Source organism: Patella vulgata, chromosome 8, assembly GCF_932274485.2.
Source record: "Patella vulgata chromosome 8, xgPatVulg1.2, whole genome shotgun sequence".
NCBI lineage: Eukaryota > Metazoa > Mollusca > Gastropoda > Patellidae > Patella > Patella vulgata.
In genome coordinates, this window is record NC_065886.2 from 26331588 (window position 1) to 26356562 (window position 24975).

At 34.2% G+C, this 24975-nt stretch overlaps 1 protein-coding gene across 1 annotated transcript in view; it reads left to right on the plus strand.

The window, feature by feature from the left end:
- The window catches only part of LOC126829394 (bridge-like lipid transfer protein family member 1), a 61785-nt gene that overhangs the window by 9734 nt on the left and 27076 nt on the right, over nt 1-24975 (plus strand). Inside the window, exons 14-37 of the mRNA XM_050559215.2 lie at nt 236-551; nt 1459-1656; nt 2063-2377; nt 2889-3134; nt 4889-6551; nt 7011-7134; nt 7297-7525; nt 7861-8837; nt 10350-10530; nt 10827-12866; nt 13146-13287; nt 13693-13842; nt 14113-14206; nt 14849-15061; nt 15468-15660; nt 17431-17520; nt 17907-18146; nt 19121-19252; nt 19370-19490; nt 20444-20517; nt 21847-21930; nt 23332-23428; nt 24178-24251; nt 24764-24904. Coding sequence (XP_050415172.1) covers nt 236-551; nt 1459-1656; nt 2063-2377; nt 2889-3134; nt 4889-6551; nt 7011-7134; nt 7297-7525; nt 7861-8837; nt 10350-10530; nt 10827-12866; nt 13146-13287; nt 13693-13842; nt 14113-14206; nt 14849-15061; nt 15468-15660; nt 17431-17520; nt 17907-18146; nt 19121-19252; nt 19370-19490; nt 20444-20517; nt 21847-21930; nt 23332-23428; nt 24178-24251; nt 24764-24904 — 8134 coding nt within the window. The remainder of the gene's footprint in view (nt 1-235; nt 552-1458; nt 1657-2062; nt 2378-2888; nt 3135-4888; nt 6552-7010; nt 7135-7296; nt 7526-7860; nt 8838-10349; nt 10531-10826; nt 12867-13145; nt 13288-13692; nt 13843-14112; nt 14207-14848; nt 15062-15467; nt 15661-17430; nt 17521-17906; nt 18147-19120; nt 19253-19369; nt 19491-20443; nt 20518-21846; nt 21931-23331; nt 23429-24177; nt 24252-24763; nt 24905-24975) is intronic.

Sequence of the window (24975 nt, forward strand, 5' to 3'; positions counted from 1 at the left end):
GTAGAATAGTTTGGCATGTAAAGTGAAATGCTTGAAATAAGTGAAAATGATAGTATAAAAATCAACTTATATTTTTCATCATAAATGTTTTAATATTCCCATTCTTTTGAAAATGCTTCACTTTAATGGTTCACTTTAAACTATTTATATTCCCACATTAAATGTGAATGTATTGTTATCAGTAGGATTGAGAACCTTATTGTTGTTATACTTCCTTATTCTGTATATTATATAGTGCTGGCTGGGTGGATTGTTGGTGGACATCAAATGTTTCTTTAAGTATCAGCTATACTTATCATCCCATGCCAATCGTAGAATCATCGCTTAAAATGTGGACTGATCTGGAGGATCTTACGACACCAGAGAAAGAAGAAACAATATTACAGCCACTACGTCCAGGAAAATCAGATTCCACAGAATCTAACAAGGTGGCACCAGAGAATTTTGATGCCTCTACATGGGAACCAGATATAGTGAATGTAGAATTAGAAGTAGCACCATCTGTATTATATTTATATGGTTCCCTGTTAGTCAATTTACTTCATCTAAAGGTATTATTATCTTCTTCAATTAGTTGATCCTTTTCATTTCTGTTTTGATATGACCCATTTAGATTGAAATCTAAATAGTAATGGCTGTGGTGGCAAAAGGCGAGTTATGTTTATCTTTTTTAAAACACATGTGCTTTCTTGTTCTCGTTTAGAAGGTTCATAAGATTTTTGAAAATTCAGACCTTGTCAGACTCAACTGTCCTCAGTCACAGATTTATTTGTTTTCAGTATTTTTGTTGATAAACAGATGACATACTTGGTTACTATTTCATTTTACATGTATTATGAAATGAATTTGTTTCGAATGAAGAATATTTTATACTTGTAAAGACACTAAACTCTTTAATTAAACATGCATTATGCAAGAGCTAAATCTGATTATTGCAAGTCTTAATTTAGGCTTCAGATGTTACAGAAATTATAAATTAGATCTTTATTTAAACAACAAGACCAAAATCAACTCTGTAGACCCACGGATGACTCGGCTACAGCTCGGATTTAAATAGGATTTCCCTAATTGATTAAATCAAATAAGGGGTAACCTGATGAAAATACGTCAGTTAGATCGAGGCTAAATGATAGAGTGTACTTAGCGAGGCTGCTGTAAAGCGTTTCCGTATGCCATTGAAAACTTTACTTGATAATCGAGATATGTAGGTGGAGTTAACGCCTGTCAATCAAACTTTCGGTGAAGGTGAAGACACATTTCGCTACCATTTCTAGGCAAATATTACAACGATGATAACTAGGTTCAGAATAAAGTAATTTGACTGAGTTTTTCAATATATTCTTCTTTCATCATCTACTTTTGAACTGTTATAGCAAGAATGGCCAACTCTCCCATAATGTATCTTTAAGTTGAGATGTTGTATAAATGAAATTGTTATTGTTTTATTTGATATTTTAGGAGAATTATGTAGGAGAAGATCAGAAGATATATGATTTTTCTGACAGTCCAACAGATACTGGTGAAGCTGATACAGGTCATGTACATGATACTGGTATAGAAGATGATTCATTAGATAAATTTGATCCGAGAGCCTATCGACCATTTGCTGTTACCGTGTCTGTTACACTACATGATATACAGGCTCAATTAGTCAAGGTCAGTAAGAAATAAATATTATAAATACTGGTTCACTTGGGAATTCATTTACTTCTCTGTCTGGTAAAATGTCTGTTTTAATTGAACTATTGTGTTAATAAGATGTTAAATTCTAATCATTTTATTTATTTTAAAGTGCTGCATCGGTCAAAAATTCCCTTCATTTCATTTCATTTCAATCTAACCATAACAAGACGTTTGTTTTCATCTAACCAATGATTTTAACCAATAATATTGGCTATGATGAGACTTCTAAAAGAAGAGAGAATTTATAAAGAAGGAGTTAGATCTTCACATAGTATAGGCAAACTAAAATTAAAACCGGAATGATTGGATTGAATGTTCCGGTATCTATGTTGATTTGATTAGGAGTTGAACTCTATTATGTTGTATGATTTTATTTCAGAATTGTAATGTAGATGATGTACCATGTCCTAGTCTTCATGTAGAAAGATTGTGTTTTGAGATGGATAAATCATACCGAGAAACAAAGCTACAACTACTTCTCTCACCCTGTGTATTAATAGCAAGAGATAATGTAGTTCGTGACCTGGATCAAGACCACCTCAAGGAAGGTTATTTAGCCCTGTCAGGTTTACAGGTCAGAGGTCATGCAATGTTTTCACATGAAGGTTTACATCTCGACACTGAAACGTTAGAGTATGCCTGGTTGGTAGAGGTTATTATTGGTGAAGTTACTGGAAAACTCACTTCACCCGAGGTAAACAAAATTTGAATTTTATTTGTCGACATTATGCATTGAACTAAGCGGGAGATGATTATATTAATTATGACAATTAATTGACAGAGATATTTATTTTTTTTAAAATTGTGTTTTGTATTTGCTGTTTTTGTTCTCATGTTCTAAAAGGCACAATATTCCAGAATAAATTGGAAATATGATCTTCAGATCATACTTATAAAGCATTTTGGTCCAAATATTATTGTAATGGATAAATTTTAGCACAAGTTATGACCAAGTTCTTATTACTTTCGGTTGATTTCTTGCCACCATTTTTATTCCTTAGTAATTGTTTTTGAATGTCAGAAGCAGACTTATTTCTACTCCTAAACATCGAGGCCAAGATTGTATCAAACCAATGTATTTTTTAAAATTGTCTAAATTAATGATATGTTGTTAGATTTAAATAAAAAAAAAGTTTTAGAAGCTTATTAGAAGGCTTAGAATTTACTTATTTTGATATAGAAAATGTTTAATTTCTTTATTGTAGATTCAAAATATTGCTGAGTTTCTACAGACATTTGTAATGTTGGTTGAAGATCCTGAAAATCATCTTCAGAATCCAGTTCCTTTTAAATTATGTCAACACATGTTACCTCAGACACAGTGTAGAATGTTACCTAAATGTCCATTCCCATGTCCATCTGCTGATGATATTAAATATAGAATGGTGCGAGTATCTATAGATAGTGTTAATATTTATATGGTAGAATCTGGAGCAGCTTTTAACTTAAAGGTAAAATTGTAATAATGAAACTAATACATTTAAAGAGGCATTTTCACACTCGCCAATAAAGTTTATGTCATTAATTTGCTATATCTTATTATAAAAATCCTTATCGAAATTCCATGTATTGACCGAGTAAAATAGCAACAAAGGGTGAATATATTGTATACTATTCAAAAAAAGTAGGGGATATTTGATTTTTAAGTGTTATTAAAGTCACCTAATGAAACTGACGAAGAAACAAATGACAAAATGAAATGAAGTTCACATTCATCGATTTATTCCAAATGATCGTTAGACTAAGTAAGGCACAGACTGACCATTATAAGGGTAAAATGATACCCGGGGTCAAACAGCAAAGTTACCACAGCATCACAACCAAGTCAGTAACGGGTAAATCCTCCTCTGTTTGCCAAACAAGCATTGATCCGACGTGGCATACTCCTAATGAGACGTCTAAGGTCATTTTGGTCCAGATTGTCCCATTCCTGTTGCAACGCAGCAGCAAGTTCTTGGACATTGGCAGGACGTTGTTGACGTTGACGTAACCTCTGTCCAAGCATGTCGAAGACATGCTCGATGGGGGAGAGGTCGGGACTCAGTGCTGGCCAAGGTAATGTGGTGATGTTCTGTTGTTGGAGGTAACCTGTAACGATCCTGGCCCTGTGACATCTTGCGTTGTCATCCTGGAAGATGAAACGGCGGCCATGACGTCGTGCGAACGGCACAACATGGACTGCCAAGATGTTGTCCCGGTAGTACTGGCCTGTAACACGCCCTGCAACAACATGTAAAGCCGTTCTTCCAGCAACAGTGATGCCTCCCCACACCATAACAGAACCACCCCCAAATCGATCATGTCTGATGACGTTAACGTCTTGGAAGCGCTCGTTTCGACGACGCCACACCCTCCTACGTCTGTCCAAAAAATCAACAGTGAACCTTGACTCATCTGAAAACATCACATTGCTCCAGCGTCGATTATCCCAGTGTTGACGATCCCTACACCAACGACGTCTTGCCTGAATGTGATGATCTCTCAAACAAGGGATCACGCGAGGACGTCGGGCGCGAAGACGAGCGCTGATCTGATTTGCTGTGATGACACGATTTCTAAAGGCCAAGGTACGGATAATCGATCCTGGGCTTGAGTTGTCGCCCTTGGTCGACCTGAGCGTGGTCTGTCCTGTACAGATTGTGTATCACGGTATATGGACCATAGCCTGCTTATGACAGACTGAGAAACATTCATCGTCCGCGCCACAACCGCCTGTGTTGTGCCGATCTGTAGCATGCCAAGGGCACGTAACCTTTCATTTTGGGTAAGCCGACGCATATCAAAATTTGTTTTCTGGTCACTAAAACAATTAAACTGATGTTTCCACCCTGGAATTCAATACCACAATGACTGTAACATTCAAAGTCAGAGTCGTGCAAATCTTGGGTTGGACCCCCATGATGATCCCAAGCATCACCTGCATTCCATGCGGTAGCTATTGGTGCGTTTGGGCGTCACATGTAACTGGAAATGTTTCTTCTGTTAGGTTCTATAGTGACTTTTTTCGTAGTCATTTGCATATTTTAGTATTATGCCCCCAAAATCAAATATCCCCTACTTTTTTTGAATAGTATAGTACATATTTACCAGTACTTACAATCTAAAGTTGTAAAGTGTTAATGAGTCAATAATTTTACTCTATTTCAAGTTCTACTTCAAATTAATGCTGATTTCATTGCTTAATTAAGCTGTTTTGTAATTTCAGTTGAATCCAGTCCGATTGTCTACATGTAATCTTCATGGTAATGAAACCAGATCTGGAATAACAGCAATTGTAGAACATGCTTCTTTTAGACAGTTAATATCGTGTGTCCCTCTTCGTGTTGAACATGGAAGTCCTGAAGTGTGGCTCGAAGCTGGTAGCTTTTCCTTCGGTCCTATTAATGTGGAAGCAGCCATGGCTATTCCTAGTCCTGAGATTCAGCTAGTGCAAGACACTTTCCTAAAAACCCATGACAGAAAAACAAAACGGTTATGGTTTATGTGGCCACTGGAAGCCATGGGTCCAGGGAATCATCCTCACACACTAGGAAAGTGTGGTTGTCAAGGAGGTTGTAGATTCTTTGGTAACAACAAAAATGGAGTTGCTTTCTTTAGAAGCAGACGACACAGAGAAACGTCACATGCTGCTATTCCTCAAGTCTGTGGTGATGGACATGATCCTGGTTTTGCACAGAGTCTCCTCCACAAAGATAAGTTAGTTTTTGATGTGAGCCAAAATATTCATCGAGAATCACCAACTAAAACGTCACCTACAGAATTTTCATTTACAAGAGGCTATATGAGTGACATCGCCAGTCCAGACACTCCAGGAGATCCCATTTCTAAAATCTTTGACTCAAGCATTATTGGTAGCATCAGTGAACATGATAGTACATCTAAAAGACATAGCGGAGAAGTCAGTTTCTCTAGTGATTCGAAAACACAATTGTACGATCCTAATGAAAAGCTGGAACCAGCGTGCAAAATTACACCAGATGTTTCATCAGAATCAGGCGTGACTGGTAAACACAGTCCCGATTCAAAGGCACTAGGTAAAACATCTCTTTCATATAGTAATCCATCTTCACCTATTGTTAGTGGGAGACTTGGTAGTCGGACATCATTCAGCAGTGTCAATAAATCATCCTCAAAGACATCCCTTCCTAGTCCTATATCAGTTCACTCTACTGATGGTATTACAAGAATGACCTCCACTGTATCACTAGAGAGTCAGCAGTATTATTCGGCTGAGGAAGATCTCACAAGTTCTGAGCAAGATTCAGTTGTACATTTTTCAGTTTTTGATGACGATCATAGTTTAGATTCGGCAAATAGTTTCATACAGAGTTCTCCTTCATCAGATAAAGGTGAAAATAATAATAGCATGGCTACAACCGTATTGGAACAAACTGTCCGCATGAATAAGTCAGACACTACATTAGAATCTTCCAGTTCTTCCACACTGTCCTATGAGTCAGCAGGAAGTGTCAATTCTGCAGAAGGACAGGAAGAATTTTCATTGGTTGATCTTCATAATCAGATGAACCAACCAATTACCAGCTCTGCTTTGCTGCTCTCCTGCTACTCTAATCACTTGTCACATTATCACTGCAATGACTGGGTTACTGCTCCGCCATCTGCTAATCTGTCAAGTTCCAGTAGTCGGGGAATGAAATCAGTTTATTCAGAGTACTCTTTGTCATCTGCTAGTCATTCTGTCTATGGATCTGGATCAACATGGCTGCCTCATTTTACTAAAGTTAAAGATGGTTTCAGTACATCTGTAATGAGGGAGAAGGAGGAACTCAAACTACCATCTCCACCTCCACCGGAGAAGGGAAAAAATCAATTCTTTTTCCCTTCTAGCTATATACCAAATCAAGAAGGTAGGGTTTGTTCTCAATTATGTACCAGTACTTATTAATTCCTTGAAACATTGTCATTTTCTGTACTTTTTATAGGAAATAAACAACAAGCAATACAAATTTATTTAATGATCTCTGGTGATTTTCCTTAAATTTATTGTTTTAAAGACCGATCTATGAATTAGAATTGTATAACAGTATTAAGTAAGGATGTTATCACAGTGGTATATTGAGCAGAATGACTTCATAGTCTCACAGTTGCTAACTTGAGACTATTGCTCAGTTGTGGAGTATGTATGCCCTTATTAACAGGTAGGATGTTGTATGTTTGTTTACATAAAAAATGGTTGAGTCTAGAAAGTAGAAAGTGATCAGACTTTGTCCGTATTTTATATTAGCGGGATTATGTCCAGAACTTGGTAACTTTGAACATAATCCATTAACATTGTTGTTGTTAAAAGTAGAAATAATGTTTTTTAGATGCAGATGAAGAATTAAATAATGATGAGATATGTCCAAATACATCGAAAACAACAGCTGTCATAAAAGTTACAGGAGCCTTAGATGTTTTACTCACACCATTGCTTCTTGAATCCATGCAAAGGTAAATGTAGAAAGATGGGTTTCATGCACAAAGCATTATATGTTTACCACATACCGATTCTCATTTGTGGAGATCAAATTATATCTATTTTTATTTTATACGAGTGGATATGTCATGACACATTATTTTAAAATGATCCTAAAGGAAGTTTGTATTTTACAGGTATATAGAAACAGTAACACCAACTTTATCCAAGTTACATATATCGTCTTTATTAGATCGAATCCACTCACAGTGTATAGATAGATTAAAACAACAGAACAAATTAAAGAAAGAATCAACTAAAGAAGAAGAAAATGTAATCTATAATATCAATGATACCGAAGATAAACAAGATAATAAGGAAGTGGCAAAGACTACCTCTTTCAGAGCTTTTTTCTCTCTCCCAAAGGTTAGTCATAATAGTATATTTAATTTATTCAAAGACCTTTAAATTGGTGTGTGACATATACATTTATCTTGGAAATGGCAGACATTTTAGTTTTAAGGTTGGTATGGTATGCATGATAATGTTAAGAAACTGACACAAATGGTACTTGATCTTCAAAAATCTATTTCTCTTATTGCATACTGTGATCATTAGACTGATACCTCAAGAACAAATCCAGTCCCAAGATATATATCATTATATGAGATATGGTTGGACGAGATGATTGAGTCTTATTGGCTATTAGTTCAGCTGAATACAAAAGTATATTAAATTTATGAAACTGGACTATTTTTCAGATCAATATTTGTGTACTACAAGCTTCTATCGTTGAGGAGGTTATATCATTCTCCATGTTAGAAAATATAAGTGATGTGACAGCTGTATCTCTGCTTGCTGTCTGTGTAGATAACATTAAGTGTCAACTCCTCACCAATACTCATTCCTGTAAAATACTACCAGACACTAACACTGGAGATGTTGGTGGCAGACGGGCAAGTGCTCCACCAATAATGATTCCAGCATCCGGTCATGGGACAAACAAGATCAAATCAGAAGTGAATGTCAATGAATCTGATAAAGAACAAACTGGTCCTTCTGAAGCTACTCGTGAAGAAAATGTGGGCATCCTTCAAATTTCTAGAATCCATACTCAACTGAGACGCTTGGTGAAAGAAAGTAATTTCTCAGATAACATCATTTTGACGGCGATTCCTGATTACCGATCTAATGTATTGTTTTCTTTTAATCCGGAAGTGATTGTCACTAGTCCCATGGGTATGCCTGGATCACCCCGACGCAGATTGTCTCGACAAGCTAGTAGAGAATCCAATGATCCTGATTTCATAATAGGATTTATAATGTTTGAATGTGGTCTGGAAGATGTTTCTGTGACGGCTGTCAGGAGACTGGGATACAAAGCAGACTCTGACCTCCAGCTTCAACAGAAAATGGATAATATTGAGCAGACACTTCAAAATCTGCAGGAAACTACTAAAGAACAAATAGAACAACAGACAGATCCAAGTACATCACCAACAGATGATCCACTGCCTCATAGTTCTCCATCTGCCCATCATAGTTCCTTATCAATGTCTTCCTCATGGAATTCAAGAGTATCTTTTAAGTCTGATGAATCAGATGTTATTCCATTAGAAATTAATATTGAACCCTTAAAAGGTGATGCCTCAAATGGTAGGTTAGATCTCAAAACAATATGGCTGAACTTTGCTGCTCCACCTCCTATATCCATAAAGAAAAAGGTAGATTTCACAAGGTAGGTTCTAGATCACAGAAACATGATGTATTACTGAAACAACACCGCTACAACCATATTGAATCCGTTTTATGTTTGATTCAGAAGTATGGTTTTGAGGCATTTCTCAGAATTTGAGCTCTTAGTTTGGTTTGATGTAGAATTCCATAAATTTGGAGCACTGACTTCGATAGATCCATTATAAGTTAACCGATTGTGCTAAAATACACAGATCACATACAGCCTTATATTATAACACTACTTTTGTGTATATTAGATATCTACATGTATATGTATATTGTGATTTTGTATAAGACAGTTTTCATGTGCCTACAATATACGATATGGCCCCCACATGTTAATGTAATCATACTGTATATTTCTATTGCCTCTGTTGATTCATCCAGCTATACTTAAAGTACTTTTGTTCACTCCAAATTTTAGGAATAGTTAAAGGACAATGTTGGTTTCAGCTGATATAGAATATGTGATAGAACTGGTTAAACACATTCCAAATATAATTTTAACACAGAGATCTTTGCTATGGTAGATGCGTAACAAAGATGTGAAGAAACAGGACTGACTGGAGTAGAGAGCTATAACAGATACACGGTCGATTTTCAGCTCAATTATTACAAAGACATGTGAATCATAATTCTACAGACTACACCATGTAGATTACAAATAGCAATTCTGCATGCGACTGTATGAATGTGATCTTTATTCCTTTGCCATCAACAACAAAAATAATTCCATGCTTGTAGCCTATCCAGATTGAATTTCAGACCTGATTTGTATATTTTAATTTTAAGCCCCTTTATAATTTTCCTTTTCGTGGGTGTGGTTATACAGAGAATTTTAGTATGCCAGATGTGTAGTAGCAACGGCTCATGAAATCAACGTCTGATTAATTAGTAGTGGTCAGCATTGTGTACGATGTTTACTCTTTCCAAAACATGTCATACCACTTCCCATGTTAGGAGTTGGCATCCCTTGCCAGCAGGCCTGGAAATAACGGTTTTAGATGTACCTGACAATATGTCAGGCACTAATGCAATAGTACCTGACATTTTCAACTTAGTGCCGGTAATAATATCAATAAAAAAGACATCAGCACCGGACAAAATGACAGGCACCAGAGGTTTTGTGCCTGACAAAGCCTGAATCTGTGTCTGACATTGTCTGTGACAGGTGCCTTATTTCCAGTATTTGTTTTATTTTTGTATATAAATACTTTTGTATCACTTCCTGTTTCTTCAAATCATTGTTACGCATCTACCGTAGCAATGATCTCTGTGTTCAAATTATATTTGAAATATGTTTCACAAGTTCTATCACAGATGTAGTGTTGTTGGACACCAACAGTGTCCTTTAATATTGGTGGTCAATGATGGACTTGATTCTGAGCATTTTTGAAAAGTCAGTTATATTCATATAATTTTCAAGAACAGTCAGTATAGGGGTAAAAATGGATATTATTAAATTAAAAATTATTACCCTATTGTATTCACGCTATAATGATTATATTTGTAGGATGGATTGGAATTTATTGAGTACAGCTACTCCATCTATAAATGCCTGGATGAATCCTAGTGATCGTGCTATGGTAGCTGTAAGGAATCTAGTTCGAGTATTGACACACAGAACGAGTTCTGTAATAGCCTGTATTATGACGGAAGCATTGGAAGTTCAGGGAATTCATGTTTGTAATAAGGTTTGTTAAATTGGAGATAAATCAAAACACTTTTTATATTCCAGCATGACAATGATCACATTAGTGTATTGGAACTGATTAAACCAGTTGGTTTGTGGTGGTATGTTAGATGCATCACTAGCTGTACAAATGCTGACAATATCCAGATGGTATTAATTTACAGAAAAGTCACCAAGTGTCTTCACCAAGTACATTTGCTTCATAACATAGTTTATTAGATCTTATTAGTTGTGAAATTTTGCATTTGTGCTGTCGTTTTGTTGATTTTAAGAAATATATTTTGTTTTCCTTTTCAGACCAAATTTGGCAAAGCCACAAACTTGTCCAAGACCTTGCAAGAGGAACCATCTTGTCAGCTACTCACAGTACTCAGAAAATATCTTCGTAAATATGGTACCTCATCTGTGGAACAGTCAGTCAGTTCTGAAACCATTCCAAACTTAATTACAATGCAGAAAGGAATCCTAGCTTTAACCAGACAATGGAAAAATGTTTTGTACATGCCATATTTATCAGAACTGAATTTTAAAAACAAGAAAAATGTTCGTCCCTACAATGTAACTTTTGCTTTGCCAGGAGATGAAGAAAGTACTGATATTTATATTGATGATGGTGATGGTGTAATTGATCAGTTTGACGTTGTTGATGAAAAAACTTCACTTCTACAAGCTGAGGGAGGATCTGTTCATAAATTTGGTTCTAATCCTAGCCTTGCTAACAAAGCATTTTCTCAACCAGATGCCTCTCATGATGGAATCAGCTCAGTTTCTACAGCTTCCATCCGACATAAAAAGATAGCATCTATATTAACAAAGAAAGGATCAAAAGGAGGTCTGCCTCACATCCTAAGCTGTGTTGACTCTCCCGAAAGGAAACCACATGTATCTGCTCCTCTTCCCACCCTACTAATGACTCGTAATGAAAGTACCCAGAGTTTTGCATCAGTACCTGAAAGTTTATGTAGCTCAGAACCTGGAATAGCGCCAACCCCACCCCCAACACCAATGAGACAAATGGGTCCTAAGCAGTCCATTTTGAAAAATCGATATGATAAAAGCGAGGATCTGTATCAGTGGATGGCTAAACAGCAAGAAGATTTAAAGATGCCACTTGATGAAGATTCTAATTATGGCAAAGCTCATGAAGGTTGGTTGCTGGGCAGTTCCTGGAGTCAGGATGAAAGTCGCACAGATATCAATGAAGATAATGTCACCATGGCAACTTCTATCATGCAGTTGGCAGATGCTCAGATGCTATTCAAACCATTGCTTCAAAGTCTTGGTTTACATGTTGAAGGAGTTAGACCATCTGCTATGATGAAAAAGTTTGGTGGTCATCTTTTATTGCAAGGACATCTGGAAATTCTAAAAGTACAGATAGCAGAATCAGAAGATTCTAAATCAAGAGGAAAGAGTAAAAGCAAAGGAAAGGGAAAAAGATTCAGATTGAATATTAATGCTTCCACACCAGCTTTTCAATGTGAAGGATTTGGCATCAATATCTGCATGAAGGATGTTATAGATTTTGGAGCAAAAGAATCATTTATGCCAGAAAAAGGAAAATCAAATCCATGGAAATTTGCCATGCACAAGTTAGAAGCTAAACCAACAACACTGCAAGTTAATTTTCTAATCAATTGTCAGCGTATAACACAACATGTTGATATGTCATTGTTGAGGCTGGTTCATCAGTTTGTCACAATGGTGGACAACATCAAGGACACTCAAGTAGAACTGAAGAAAAGACGACCAAGTCTGCTAGGAGAATGGACAAAGACTCACAGAAAACAAGAGTCTAAGGATTCAACTTCTAGTGCTGATACTCAACAATCAGATCTTTCTAAACAAGAACATCAAGCAGAAGTGACTCTTTCAACTCCAACTCATAGCACAAGATCTGAAACACCTTCTGATGCTGGAGACAAAACTTTAACCCGTTCCAAAAACACTCCATCTTTCAAATTACCAATGGAAAACATCAGACCAGAAAGGTTGTCTTTCTCCTCTATAAAGAAACCACATCTCAGATTTGCAAGAGATAAAAGTAAGAAAGACTCGACTCCTGGACAACAATCTGAGATTCTTACCCCTCCCCAATCTTTGAATCTAAGTGACACAGTAACTATTGACATGGTGGATACCTCGTCTCCTGCCCTAGCAGAGAAAACTATTGTGGATGAAATTAAAGAAAGTACACCAAGATGTTGGAGACATCTGTATCATCTACTGGAACTTTATTCTACAATGCCTGAAACTAAAACAGTTCTCAGAAAACCAGGAATTCAGAAATTATTACCAGTTATTGAAGAAGAACCCGAAAAAGATGGAGCATCAAAAGTAAGGAAAAGATTGTCATGATATTAATCTTTTTAGTTGATAACTTTGGAGTAAAAATATTTATCATTCAAAGAATTATTCTTTTTTCACTAAAAGTCCCAAACCAGAATAAATGTAAAGGACTTTTATACTAGAAATTGTTAGATTATAGAGTACAATGAATCTTTACATTATAATATTGACATCTTGCTTATTGTGCATTTAATTAGGAATGCTCTAGAGTTAAATCTTGCTCATGATTTATATCATGTTAACTGGAAAGTTTATTTTTCTGTTTAGAGAGAAACCACACCATGTGAAGATGTGACTGAGGATGGTGAAGCTAAAGCTCGTGTTGATGTGGTGGCTGATGAAGAAAGTCGTCTTGGTGATCATCCGCCATTAGCACAAACATCTTTCATTAGAACTAGATTTAAACAAAGTAAGTGAAGTGGGGCCAGTAAGTGAATTTCAACACAAAGGTTTCAATTGATGTAGTACAAGGCAGATTTCAGTGGTGGGTGTCAGCAAGGTTCTATAGTAAATCCCAGCAGTATAGTTTAACACAGTTTCAATGTTTCAAAATTAAACATAATAATAATGCCGTAATTCTACCTTAGGTCTTATGCCACTTTTAATATCCATAAATTGTGTTATATAAAATATATAACATAAAAATATAAAAGTTTTTGAAAAAAAGAACTACATTATTTGTTGATTACTAGCACTTTCGCTTATTTTATTAAGCTCTTCAGGTAAACAACATTTAGTTCATGTTTTATATTTTTGTGTATTTAATACCTAAGAGTAGTTATCTTTAACTTTTCATATAAAATATATTATATAGGTATCTATATTGGAGAAAGTATACCATTAGTTGTGTATGGTATAGCTAAAGTAGAAAGAGTACAGATGTTAGCTGTATTAAGTGGATTAAAATTAGAAGCAGAGTTAAGAAAAGTTCATGCTAGCGGTACTTATAAAGAAAAGGTCAAAGGTAACGTTTTTATGTGAAGACATTATATGTATTTGATGAATCACGTAAGAATACAAATTGTATTAACATCTTGATTGGTTGACTGAGTGATTAAACATGTGGACTGTAAAAGTCATGGAATCGGTCTCATGGGTTTTCTGCAGTAGTAAAGGTTTGTGCACATTGTAATGATAATATGTCATATGATAGTCCTGAAATTAACAACAGCTATCTAACCTAGAATTTTAGCATTAGATCTGTTCTTATATTTGAATTCCAAATCTTTTGTAGGTTTTGTTCATAGGAAGTCAGCTGAATCATCCTTTACAGCACATGTCGGTCACACAATGATAGTGTTATTAGAAGGTGTACCACCAAACATGCAGTGAGTTAAAAAAAAAAACCATTTCCATTGAATCTTCCAGTTTACACACCTGACATAAAGCAGGATTGTTAGGTGTGGCAAACAATTTCCATAAATTATTGAAATTCTAGGTGATAAAAAAAATTTACTCAGGATCTCAAATATTGCCTTGTTACTTAAAAAATAAAAACATCCTCGTTGTTTTCATATTTTCCCTGTTACTAGGAGGTAACACTAGAATTACAGGTACTGATTGTAAATAAACTTGTGATCAGATTAGTGTACAGTAACATAAAAGTTAATATATGTAACATAAGAAATAATAAGTATTCTTGTAAATAACCTTCATAAACAGGACCCTCACAAGCCTATGTGGCGCCCCAGGGCAACAGTTTCTCTTTGAATATTTCTGGTATGCACTTAGATAATTTGCACCCTTCCCCCCCCCCCCCCCCGACGTGTCGCGCCCCCCCCTCTGCCTCCTCCTTTGTGAGGGCCCTGTTTATGAACAAATGATTAGGTAAATGTAGAACCTTGAAATCAGATGTTGAACCACACAATCCTTCGACAAAAGATAAACGTCCCTGCTGCATCAGAAAGGTTACCTTAAAAGAGAGCATTGATTTTTAGTGTATGGCCTAAGTATAAATATTATTATTTTAGAACTGTTGTAACAGTGAATATAGGCAAATCTCAAGCTCTTCATACAACAGTAATGAGACGAAGTAAAGAACATAATTCAGCTCTAGCATCTGTCGGTGTTATAGATGTTGATATACCACAACATCCTGTTGTTTTACATGGGATGATGACTCGCAGTTCCAAAAAACTCACTTCAACTTTACAAGAGTTCCGTCGACCTCTGTCTCGTATTGGGTAAGTTTATAGAAATAATCTTAATAATTAAAGCATATTGGTCCAAATAATTATAAAATTCACATTACTTTCTATTGGTTTCATGCTTCTATCATTATCATCTCAGACACGTCCGCCAAAGCCAAAGGATAAACACATTTCTCTCCACGAATATCAAACTGGTAAGAGACTTGTGTTTTTTGTTAAAATTGTCTGAATTACTGTCAAATGACAATAAGAATAATGAGTATTGGTCTTCTGGCATATAAGGTTTTAACAAATATATGTCTATATGCAAAAATAAAATATTTATTTGATATATTTGTGCATGATGGTGGGTACGTATGGTCAGTTAGTCAGTAAAATGATACATGTATGATTATGTTCTATGTTTAGATATAATAATATTATTAAATGTATTTTATAGAAAAGTTCAAGATATTATGGAACAGATAAGTGGTGAAGCCATACGAAATGAAAAGAAATTAGATGAAAAGTTAAATAGATCTAAAAGGCTAGAGAAAGATAAACCAGTAGCACTACACATCCATTTTAAAGCTGTACTACAAGGTTTTACTATTGGCGCTTCTATATTACCATCACTTAAAGCTCAACATAAGGTAATTATTGCAGTTATTTACTATTGAGGCTTCTAACCATGCCTTACAGCTCAATATAAGGTAATTATTACAATTATTTACTATTTGGTCTTCCATATTACCATCCCTTAATGCTCAACATAAGGTAATTATTATTATTATTTAATATTGGGACTTCCATATTACCATCCCTTAAAGCTCAATGGAAGGTAATTATTACAATTATTTACTATTGGGGCTTCCATATATATTACCATCCCTTAAAGCTCAACATAAGGTAATTATTACAAAGTGTTACTATTGGGACTTCTATATATTACCATCAATATTGGGTCTGCTAATTACCATCCCTTAAAGTTCAAAATCAGGTAATTAATGCCATATTTTGGGGTTATATATTACTGTCACTAAAAACTCAACATTGGTTATTATTACAATTTTCTCTATTGGCACTTCAATATTATCAATACTAAAACCTTAGCATTCAAGGTTTTACTATTGGAACTTCAAAATTTAAACCTCAACAATAGGTAATTATTTTTACTATATAGGTGCTTTTATTATACCATTGTTAAAAGTTTGTAGAGCTATGTGCACCCTATGCATATTTCAAGGCTCACTACAATCGGATTAGTTGATTCTTTGAAATGCAGTAACTTTACTTCTAGTTCATAGATTTTGATAAAACTAATAATATATACCATTACTCACTCAAGTTTGAACATTGCCACCATTTGTGGGCTTATCTATTCAATTGGCTTACTAGTTTCTCATTGATCAATTGTGTACAACACAATAAGTTTGAATTCTAATTAAATTTTTTGGGTAAGACTTGAAATATATTTGTCTCTTGCATAAGATTGAACAACCGTCCCATTCATGCATATTTTATTGGCCTACTTTTAGTGTAATCAAATTGGTTATTCTTTGAGACTCAATAACATTCCTTTAAACATTCATTATGCAAGAGCTAAATCTTCCTATTGCAGGTCTTTCTTTAGGCCTAAAATGTTATCTAAACTATTAATTGGACATTTATTAACTTGAAAAGACCTTAATCAACTCTCGATGGCATCTTATGTGTCGGATTTTCATTGGATTTGAATCCGTTCTGCTACTCAGCTCTCATTCATGATTAAATCCAAAAATGGATAACCGAGACAATGTTTTTTATCGTACCGACTTTAGTAATGATGGTCGAGTCTAGGACTAAATTTCAATTGCTTGTAATTCGGTTCAGAGTGGAGCAATTTGACTGAAATTTTCTGCATATCCCCTTTATATTATCTAGTTTTTAACTATTATAGTTAGAACTGGCAGCTCTTAATATCATCTTCCATAATGTATCTTTAATGAATGGATTTTGATACAGTTGATAAACTAGTGGGCAGAGGACCACATCTATAACTTAGCTTGTTTTTGAGAACTACTCTCCAAAAGTTAAAATAACCAGATCAAAAATCTGACCAGGTTTTCAAATACAGAGTGGCTATTGTTACGACGAGTCTGAGCCAAGTTTAGAACGAATTCCAAAATGGCTGTCAATCTCCCCAACACCAGCTTTGAAAAAGGAGCAGTATTTTCAACGTTTTCAGAACTGAAGGCAGCAATTAAGAGATGGGAAGGGTTAGGTTTAGGGTTAGGACTATTTTTATGACTATTCAGTTTTTAACTTCGCCAATGGAGGGCTGTGAAAGCATCGTTGTAACAATAGTCTGAGGACTATTTTTACGACTCGTAACAATAGCCACTGCCCTTCAAATATACACTATTATTTATTGATACTTTTAGACAGGATGTATAACAGTTGCTGGCATGACAGGGAAGAAAGCTAGATTTACAGTTGTATTACCAAAACATACTCTCAGTTTTAAATCAAAGGTAATTAGAAATTAAAGTAATTCTCTAGCATTAGCATGTTTACTATGGGACACACGTTGATAGCCCACATCATTATTCAGATGGCCAAATTGTAATGATTAATTGTTTTATGCAACTATTGATGATTTTTTTTCTATAAAACAATATATTCCTGGTCATAGTACTTGTGATTTTTGGAGTGTGGCACGCTTTTCATAAATTAACTGATTAAAGAAGTAATAGACTATAGTTGAACTATCAGATCATTACACTTTTGTTATGTTATCACTGATATTGATCATCATTATTAATAGTTTATTTATTTTGTTTTGAAATTAATATAATTGGTGGTAGATTGTATTTGATCTTGTTTATAGTATTATAAATGTTGTAATTTATTTGATCAGGTAACAACTACCGAGACATCTATACCATCATCTGCTAGTATAGAGATGCCACCTATACATATTTATGCTGATTATCGTACATATAGAAGTGGAGGACCAGTATCAGATACACTAACTGAGGGTTTAGTTTTGAAAGAAGGAAGTTATTTAAATGCTGTAGCTGAAGTTGGAATGTTGGAACATAGTTTAACAACTGATCTATTAAATCATCTCGTATTTGTACAAAAAGTCTTTATGAAGGTTTGTAAACTAGATTTTTACATATATCTGATCATCAACGTAAATCGTGAAAATAACTTAATAAAATAAAAGCATTTCATGACTAAGTAAACGCAATCAAAGGGACATGGTACTTTACTGTTACAGCTGACATGTTATAATTAGAGTCTGTTCGATAAGAGAAAAAATTGCTAAGCTGTTACTGAATGATAGGCATTTTAACTTAAGACTTATGAGCAGTACATAGGGGTTTATGTAAATATAAATGAAATGTGGTTTAACATCCTCCTGTTCTGCTCCGACTGGGCTAATGAAGACGGTTATGTAAATATAAGAGATAAGAGTGGCTATGGAAACCTGATTATCCCAGGTGTCAGTGACTAGTTTCGTTCGTAATGAACTTTTCAGACTGATTGGACTCACGTGGCGGGTTTTTATTTATATTTATACTATTCCGAAACCACCACTTTAATAGAAGATATTATCTTGGCAAAACCATGAGAGAGTTACCATAAAATCAAACCGGTCCAGAGGCGATCTTGTCAAAAGGAGCTACTCACTGAACAAATACACATAACCGAAGGATGACAGGCCTACTCGTCCAGTTAATTCAACAGACAATCTATAGATCAATTGGGTTGAAACAAACTTTTGTCACCAACAAGTACAATCATTCATTGAATCATAGACATAAGAACTGCGACTGTAGTGTTATTATTGTCTTTGTACCAGACCATCTTGTGAACCTACCCATTGAAATCACCAGAAATGGACAACACTGGCTATATTTGATTATATTTATTTTCTAAATAAATTTAAAAATTTAAATGGACTAAAATCAGTGCATTTTTATACAAAATATCTGTCAATTTTGCTACACCATTTGAAAGTGTGACATGTTTTATCATGCTAATGAAACAAGCTTTGAAGTTATCACATGTGTTCATTTCATTACAAATATACAAATTTTTCTTTATTTATTATATCATATATAGGAAGTAAACGAAGTTGTACAGAAAGTATCAGGATCAGATCAACCAGTTCATCTGTGGGCAGACGACCAATCAACAAGAGCACCACCTACACCAAGAAAACCATTACTATATTCATTCTCTGTTAGATTTAAGGTAAAGTAGCCGTTTCAATTAAATTTTTATAATCTATTCAATGTTTCTTTTTTGAATGAGAAGATTGCTAAATCTGTTTTCTATTATATTATAATATTAAGTGTTTTCCTTGAGCAGGGTATACAAGTAACAGCTACAACACCAACATCTAATGCTGTAAGATTAGAAACAGGTGAAATAGAATTAGAAATGTCTAATAGAGTACAGATGGCTTCTAGAGAACTTAATCCTGATATAGGTAAAATATCTTACATAATTACATTATCATCCTAATAGATAGTGCAAAAAGTGCAAGCAAAGATATTTTAATCATTGTATTTTTAAATAATGCCCATTGTAACGCCACTGAAGTGTAAACAACTGTTATTTTGTTAGACTACTAATTTAAGACAGTTTTCAAACGTTGTTTAAGAGAAATGTAGAGGATTATAAGATTCAATAAGATTGTAGATAACCATAATATAACATTTCTTAACTCCATGCAAAGACCTGATGCGGTTCATTTCTATAAATTGATAACAATATTGCTACTTTAAAGATACTTTCCTGTGTAAAAACTGTTTGATTTGATGATATATTTGGACTAAAAACATATTCAGACTAATCTATCAAAAATTTGCTTCAAATCCCTCTCAAAACTTTGTATTCATCGAGAGATACTGCAAGCTATAAATAAACTGTTGTTAGAAGCCATGTCAGTCAGCTCATTTCATTGAGGGAGGGTCCATTCTTCAGAATGTATCATACGTATTGGGGTCTAAGTAAATCCTTAATTATTTTCTGTCGACTACTTTTTCCCCCCGTTAAATTGCAGTCTTTTGTATGTTGACTCCCCTTAATGTTCCCAAAACCACCTAACCATTTGATCAAGAAATAACAATCACTCCCTCAGTCAAGCTAGCACACAATAAGCTGGCAGACAACAGTCACGTTGCAGCAAGTTAGTGATATCCTGACATTTTTGTCCAGTGCTTTCCCCATGGGTGTTTTTCGGGTAATCCAAAATTTTTCTAGTGAGATTGGGGGTCTATACTTTCCATATATACCAAATTTGCCATACTTTTATTGGAAATAACCACCCGATAAATACTTTTGGGACAATGTATCTTTAAAGGAAATCTGATAATATTTGATTGATTTTCTATCTTACCAATTTAAAAAACAAGATCTATGTTATCGTTTCATTTTCAGAATATGAAGATAATCAGAAAGTATTCATTAGAGCACAGATTGACTTGAATGTTTCTTTAGGACAGCTATTAAAGGTATATAAATATTCAAGTGTTATTTTAGCCCTGAAAATCAATCTTTTTGTTGATACACCCATTAAAATCCTTGATGCACTGACTAGTTTTTAATTCGATTTTTTAACCATTCAACTTCCAACAGCAATATCAATCTGAATAATCATTACAAATTAACAAATAATACATGGATGAATTCCCTGATTTATTATCTTGAATCTGATATATTAAAGGAGCTAAACCGCTAATATTTGGTACCTAGAAATGGACACAAATGGGTCGCAACAGATATGATAATGTAATATGAATGTATATAAACTGGATTATGTAAGGGAGTAAAATGTGGCAACATATAGTCACTTTTCAACATCTTCCTGATTTAATTGCTTCATAGCCCTAGGTAGGGGATGGAGTCATATTGACCCAGTACCTAGTGTTTTTAAAGGACAATATTGGTGCCAGTCATTATCACATATGTGATAAAGCTGGTTAAACACATTCCAAATATAATTTTATCTCAGAGATCATTGCTACGATAGCTAAGTAATACAGGTTTTTTGAATCGGAAGTGACGAACGCCAAAGGAAAACACAAGTCACCTCTCTATATAACTGACTGATGTGACGAATGATAACGGATATACGGGTGAATTTCTGCTCACTAATAATTCCTTCAAAGACCAAAAGTTGTTGTGTGAGACTGTGAGAGGATATCTGACAATTCATAAAAAGAATTGACTGTCACTAGATAAGTGAACACAAAAGAAAAACAGAAAAAGTCTGTGCATTATCATGTTTTTATAAGGTATAGAATGAATATAAACAAGGGAATGTACGGACTATTTCTATTTCTGTTCTCTTATCTAATGACATTCAATTACTTTATTGAATTGTCAGGTATCCTCTTACAGTCCCATATAACAACTTTTGGTCTCCGAAGGAATTATTAGTGAGCAGAAATTCGCCTGTCTATCCGTTATCATTCGTCACATCAGTCAGTTATATAGAGAAATGACTCGTGTTTTCCTTTGGCGTTCGTCACTTCCGATTTAGAAAAACTGTATTACCCAGCTATCGTAGCAATGATCTCTGAGATAAAATTATATTTGAAATGTGTTTAACCAGCTCTATCACATATGTGATAATGACTGGCACCAATATTGTCCTTTAAGTTTAAATGTTGATAGTTGAAACTCTTTAATATTTACACGTATATCATGATTCCTTAATTGATGCTTTAATTCTGATATCAATTTAAGTATGGTTATAACCTTATGATAAATAGGGTATCACTAAATGTTTTTCTATTAATTCACATGCCTCTACTCCAATATTTGTTCTATTTTGATAGAATCCTGTATTTGAAGAAGCAGAACCAGAATTTCAAACTATGGCATTTTTCAAGACAAAGATAGGAGTTAGGAATGCCATTCAGGTAAAAAGAAAGCAGAATTCTTAAAAGAGAGAATAAAGAGCAGTGTCAGATTTAAAATCTTGTGAAAGTTGATAAAAACTTTTATTGCTGAAAATGAAACAGTACATGTCAATGTTGTTATCCATAAGAATGTTTCCTTTAGGGAGGTTTCTCCGGGTTCTCACACTACTTAATGTACACATGTGGATTATTGTGATAAAAACACCCCAAATGGCATTTACGTTGAGTGGAGATATAACCCTTTTAATTTAAACATATTTTATTAACACATATAGAAAGGATCAGGCACAAGTTTCAAAAACTTAGAATAGCCCTTCCCAAACATATTGTTTTAAACATTATAGATTTTAACAAGATAGCGAACCAATAATATGCAGTATTGAATCTTATAGTAACTTTTAATAAAGAGTGAGAAAAAAATCAACAACATCACTTACATACATTATGTTCAATATGATTCGTAATGTATAATTTAAATGGAGTATGGTTGAACTGTGTTATGTATAAAATGTTTTGTGATCTAAACAATAGAAATGAAATAATATAGTTTGGCTCCCCATTATACTTGTGAGTGAATAATTTATGAAGAAAGTAAGGGAATGGAAAATAGGGAATATTATAGTATGAGACTGGGTGTAAAAAGAAAGAAGAGATTGTTATCCACCAAAATATTGTATACACATTTGAATGTTCAATTTTCATATAAACCTTTCAGAACATTTTATAAATTTGTGAACTTTTAAGAAAAGATGTCTATTCATTTCATTTGATAATTCTGTGTTAGGCCATAATAAGATATCTAAATGACAGGATAATCTGATAAACTATTCAATTGGTCCACACGAATTACATGGTCTATACTATATACCGAAAAACACAGAAAAACACCGGAAAACTACCGGAATACTATCGGAAAACACCATGTTATACTGAATACCGGAAAACACCGGAAAAACACTAAATACCGGAAAACACCCTAAATAGGTTACCCGGAGAAGGGCTATACTATAAACCGAAAACTAACCCTAACCCTAACCCAGGCACACAGAGGACCAGGCTCCCGGTTACCTATTTAGGGTGCCAGTCTCCGGGTTACCTATTTAGGGTATTTTCCGGTATTTAGTGTGTTTTCCGGTATTTAGTGTTTTTCCGGTGTTTTCCGGTATTCAGTATAAAATGGTGTTTTCCGGTTGTTTTCCGGTATATAGTATTGCCGAATTACATCATATGACAGTGCAGGAAATAATGTTCTGCATTTTCTATAAATTTACCACATTATTACGTCTGATTGAGGTATTTTGATCAGATTAATGTAGAAATGTGAATGACTCTACTGATATGTATGTAAAGATTAAGTTGTTTTATGATTATGCTTCAATAATAATAAATTTTATTGATTAGGATGAAATGATACCAGGTGTCGCCACTGAACAAGAAGCTTTATTAATAACAGTATCAAGACCTATTGTTTTAGCTCAACCTCTAGCTTTTGACAAAGGTAATAATACTACACATCACTGTTGCTATTTACACAAAGAATGTTCTTGCTATAATAGAAATAGTTTTTATTCCATAATGATACAAACCAATGTTCTGATTTAGAATACATGCTGTGATCATAATTTCTTCATTTCCCTTTGAAAAATTGCATTATAACAGATGGGTCATTCCATGTCAAGTGGACCAGTGCATATCAGGTGACCCCCTCAGAATATTATGAAAAAATATATGTTATAGTAGATACAAACTTCTGTAGAACTCCAAAGTAATGTGACTCTAGCATTAATATTGACTAAGATAATCAGTACACCAAAATCGAGTCATAGAATAGTAGCTTCAAAACTTGTGAAAGGGTACTCCAATTTAAAAGGCCACATCTCCGTCGATATTAATGCTAGAATCATATAACTTTGCAGTTTTACATAAGTTTGTATTTACTATAGCATATATTTTTTTCATGATTTTCTCAGGTGATCACCTGACAACGTTCTGAGAATTTGGTCCACTTGACATATGGAGTGAACCAGATAGATGACAAAAAGTCAGCATGTTATAATTACCTGTGACTTTCTATTGAATATAAATCAAAAGCTGCAAGAGACCTATTTAAACCTTGACTTCACTGTCAGACATTATCCCTCAACCCACAGAGATAATTTGGCCACTTTTTTTCAATTAAAGGATTTAGATTATCTTTATAAATTCTGATATTTAAACTTTGTGGGTTTTTTTTTATTTGATTATTAGCTGTGTTGGTATGGTTGAACTATAAAAATGCTTATGAATATTGGACAGAACAGAGAATGGCTCTAAATAATGAGGTGAGTTGACATTTTATTTGTTAATGATTATCATCAGTTTCTGATATTTAATACAATAGATTTTATCTGTAAATATGTCTGACATATTTTAAAGATATAATGGTACAATTACATATTACATTAAAGTTTCACATCCTGATTATATAAATATCCAAACTCTGATGAACTTTTATTTGTTGATGGAAACAATGTAATGACAGGTTCTTGTTGGGAAGCTTTTTCAATTTTAAATCTAATAAAACTGCCATTGCATGGACCATATCAATACAAACCACAAACAAAATAACAGTTGACTCAACAACATTTGTCCTTATGTTTTCAGAGTACATTCCAAATATCTTATATAATGGTTAGATTATTAATCACTTTCATCCTAGTATTTTACGTTTGTTTTCACTTGAAATATTCCAGTTGAAAATTGAGGTTGCAAGGAATACACAATTAACCTTGATGAAGATATAGAAATTATGATTTTCCTGTCATTTGATTGGATTTTATTTTTCCATGAACAGGTACAAACAGCAACCCGTCAAGTTTTTGATAGGTTACCCCAGTTTGCACCAGCAGCTGGTCCTACTCTTAGTACATTATTTCTACAGTTAACAGTTGATGATATGGGTATATGTGTTCCTCTAGAATCTACATTATACCAGGTAGCTATATAATAAAATTATTCTAGCCATTCATACATTTATTTTATCATTCATTTCAAATTTTATTAAAG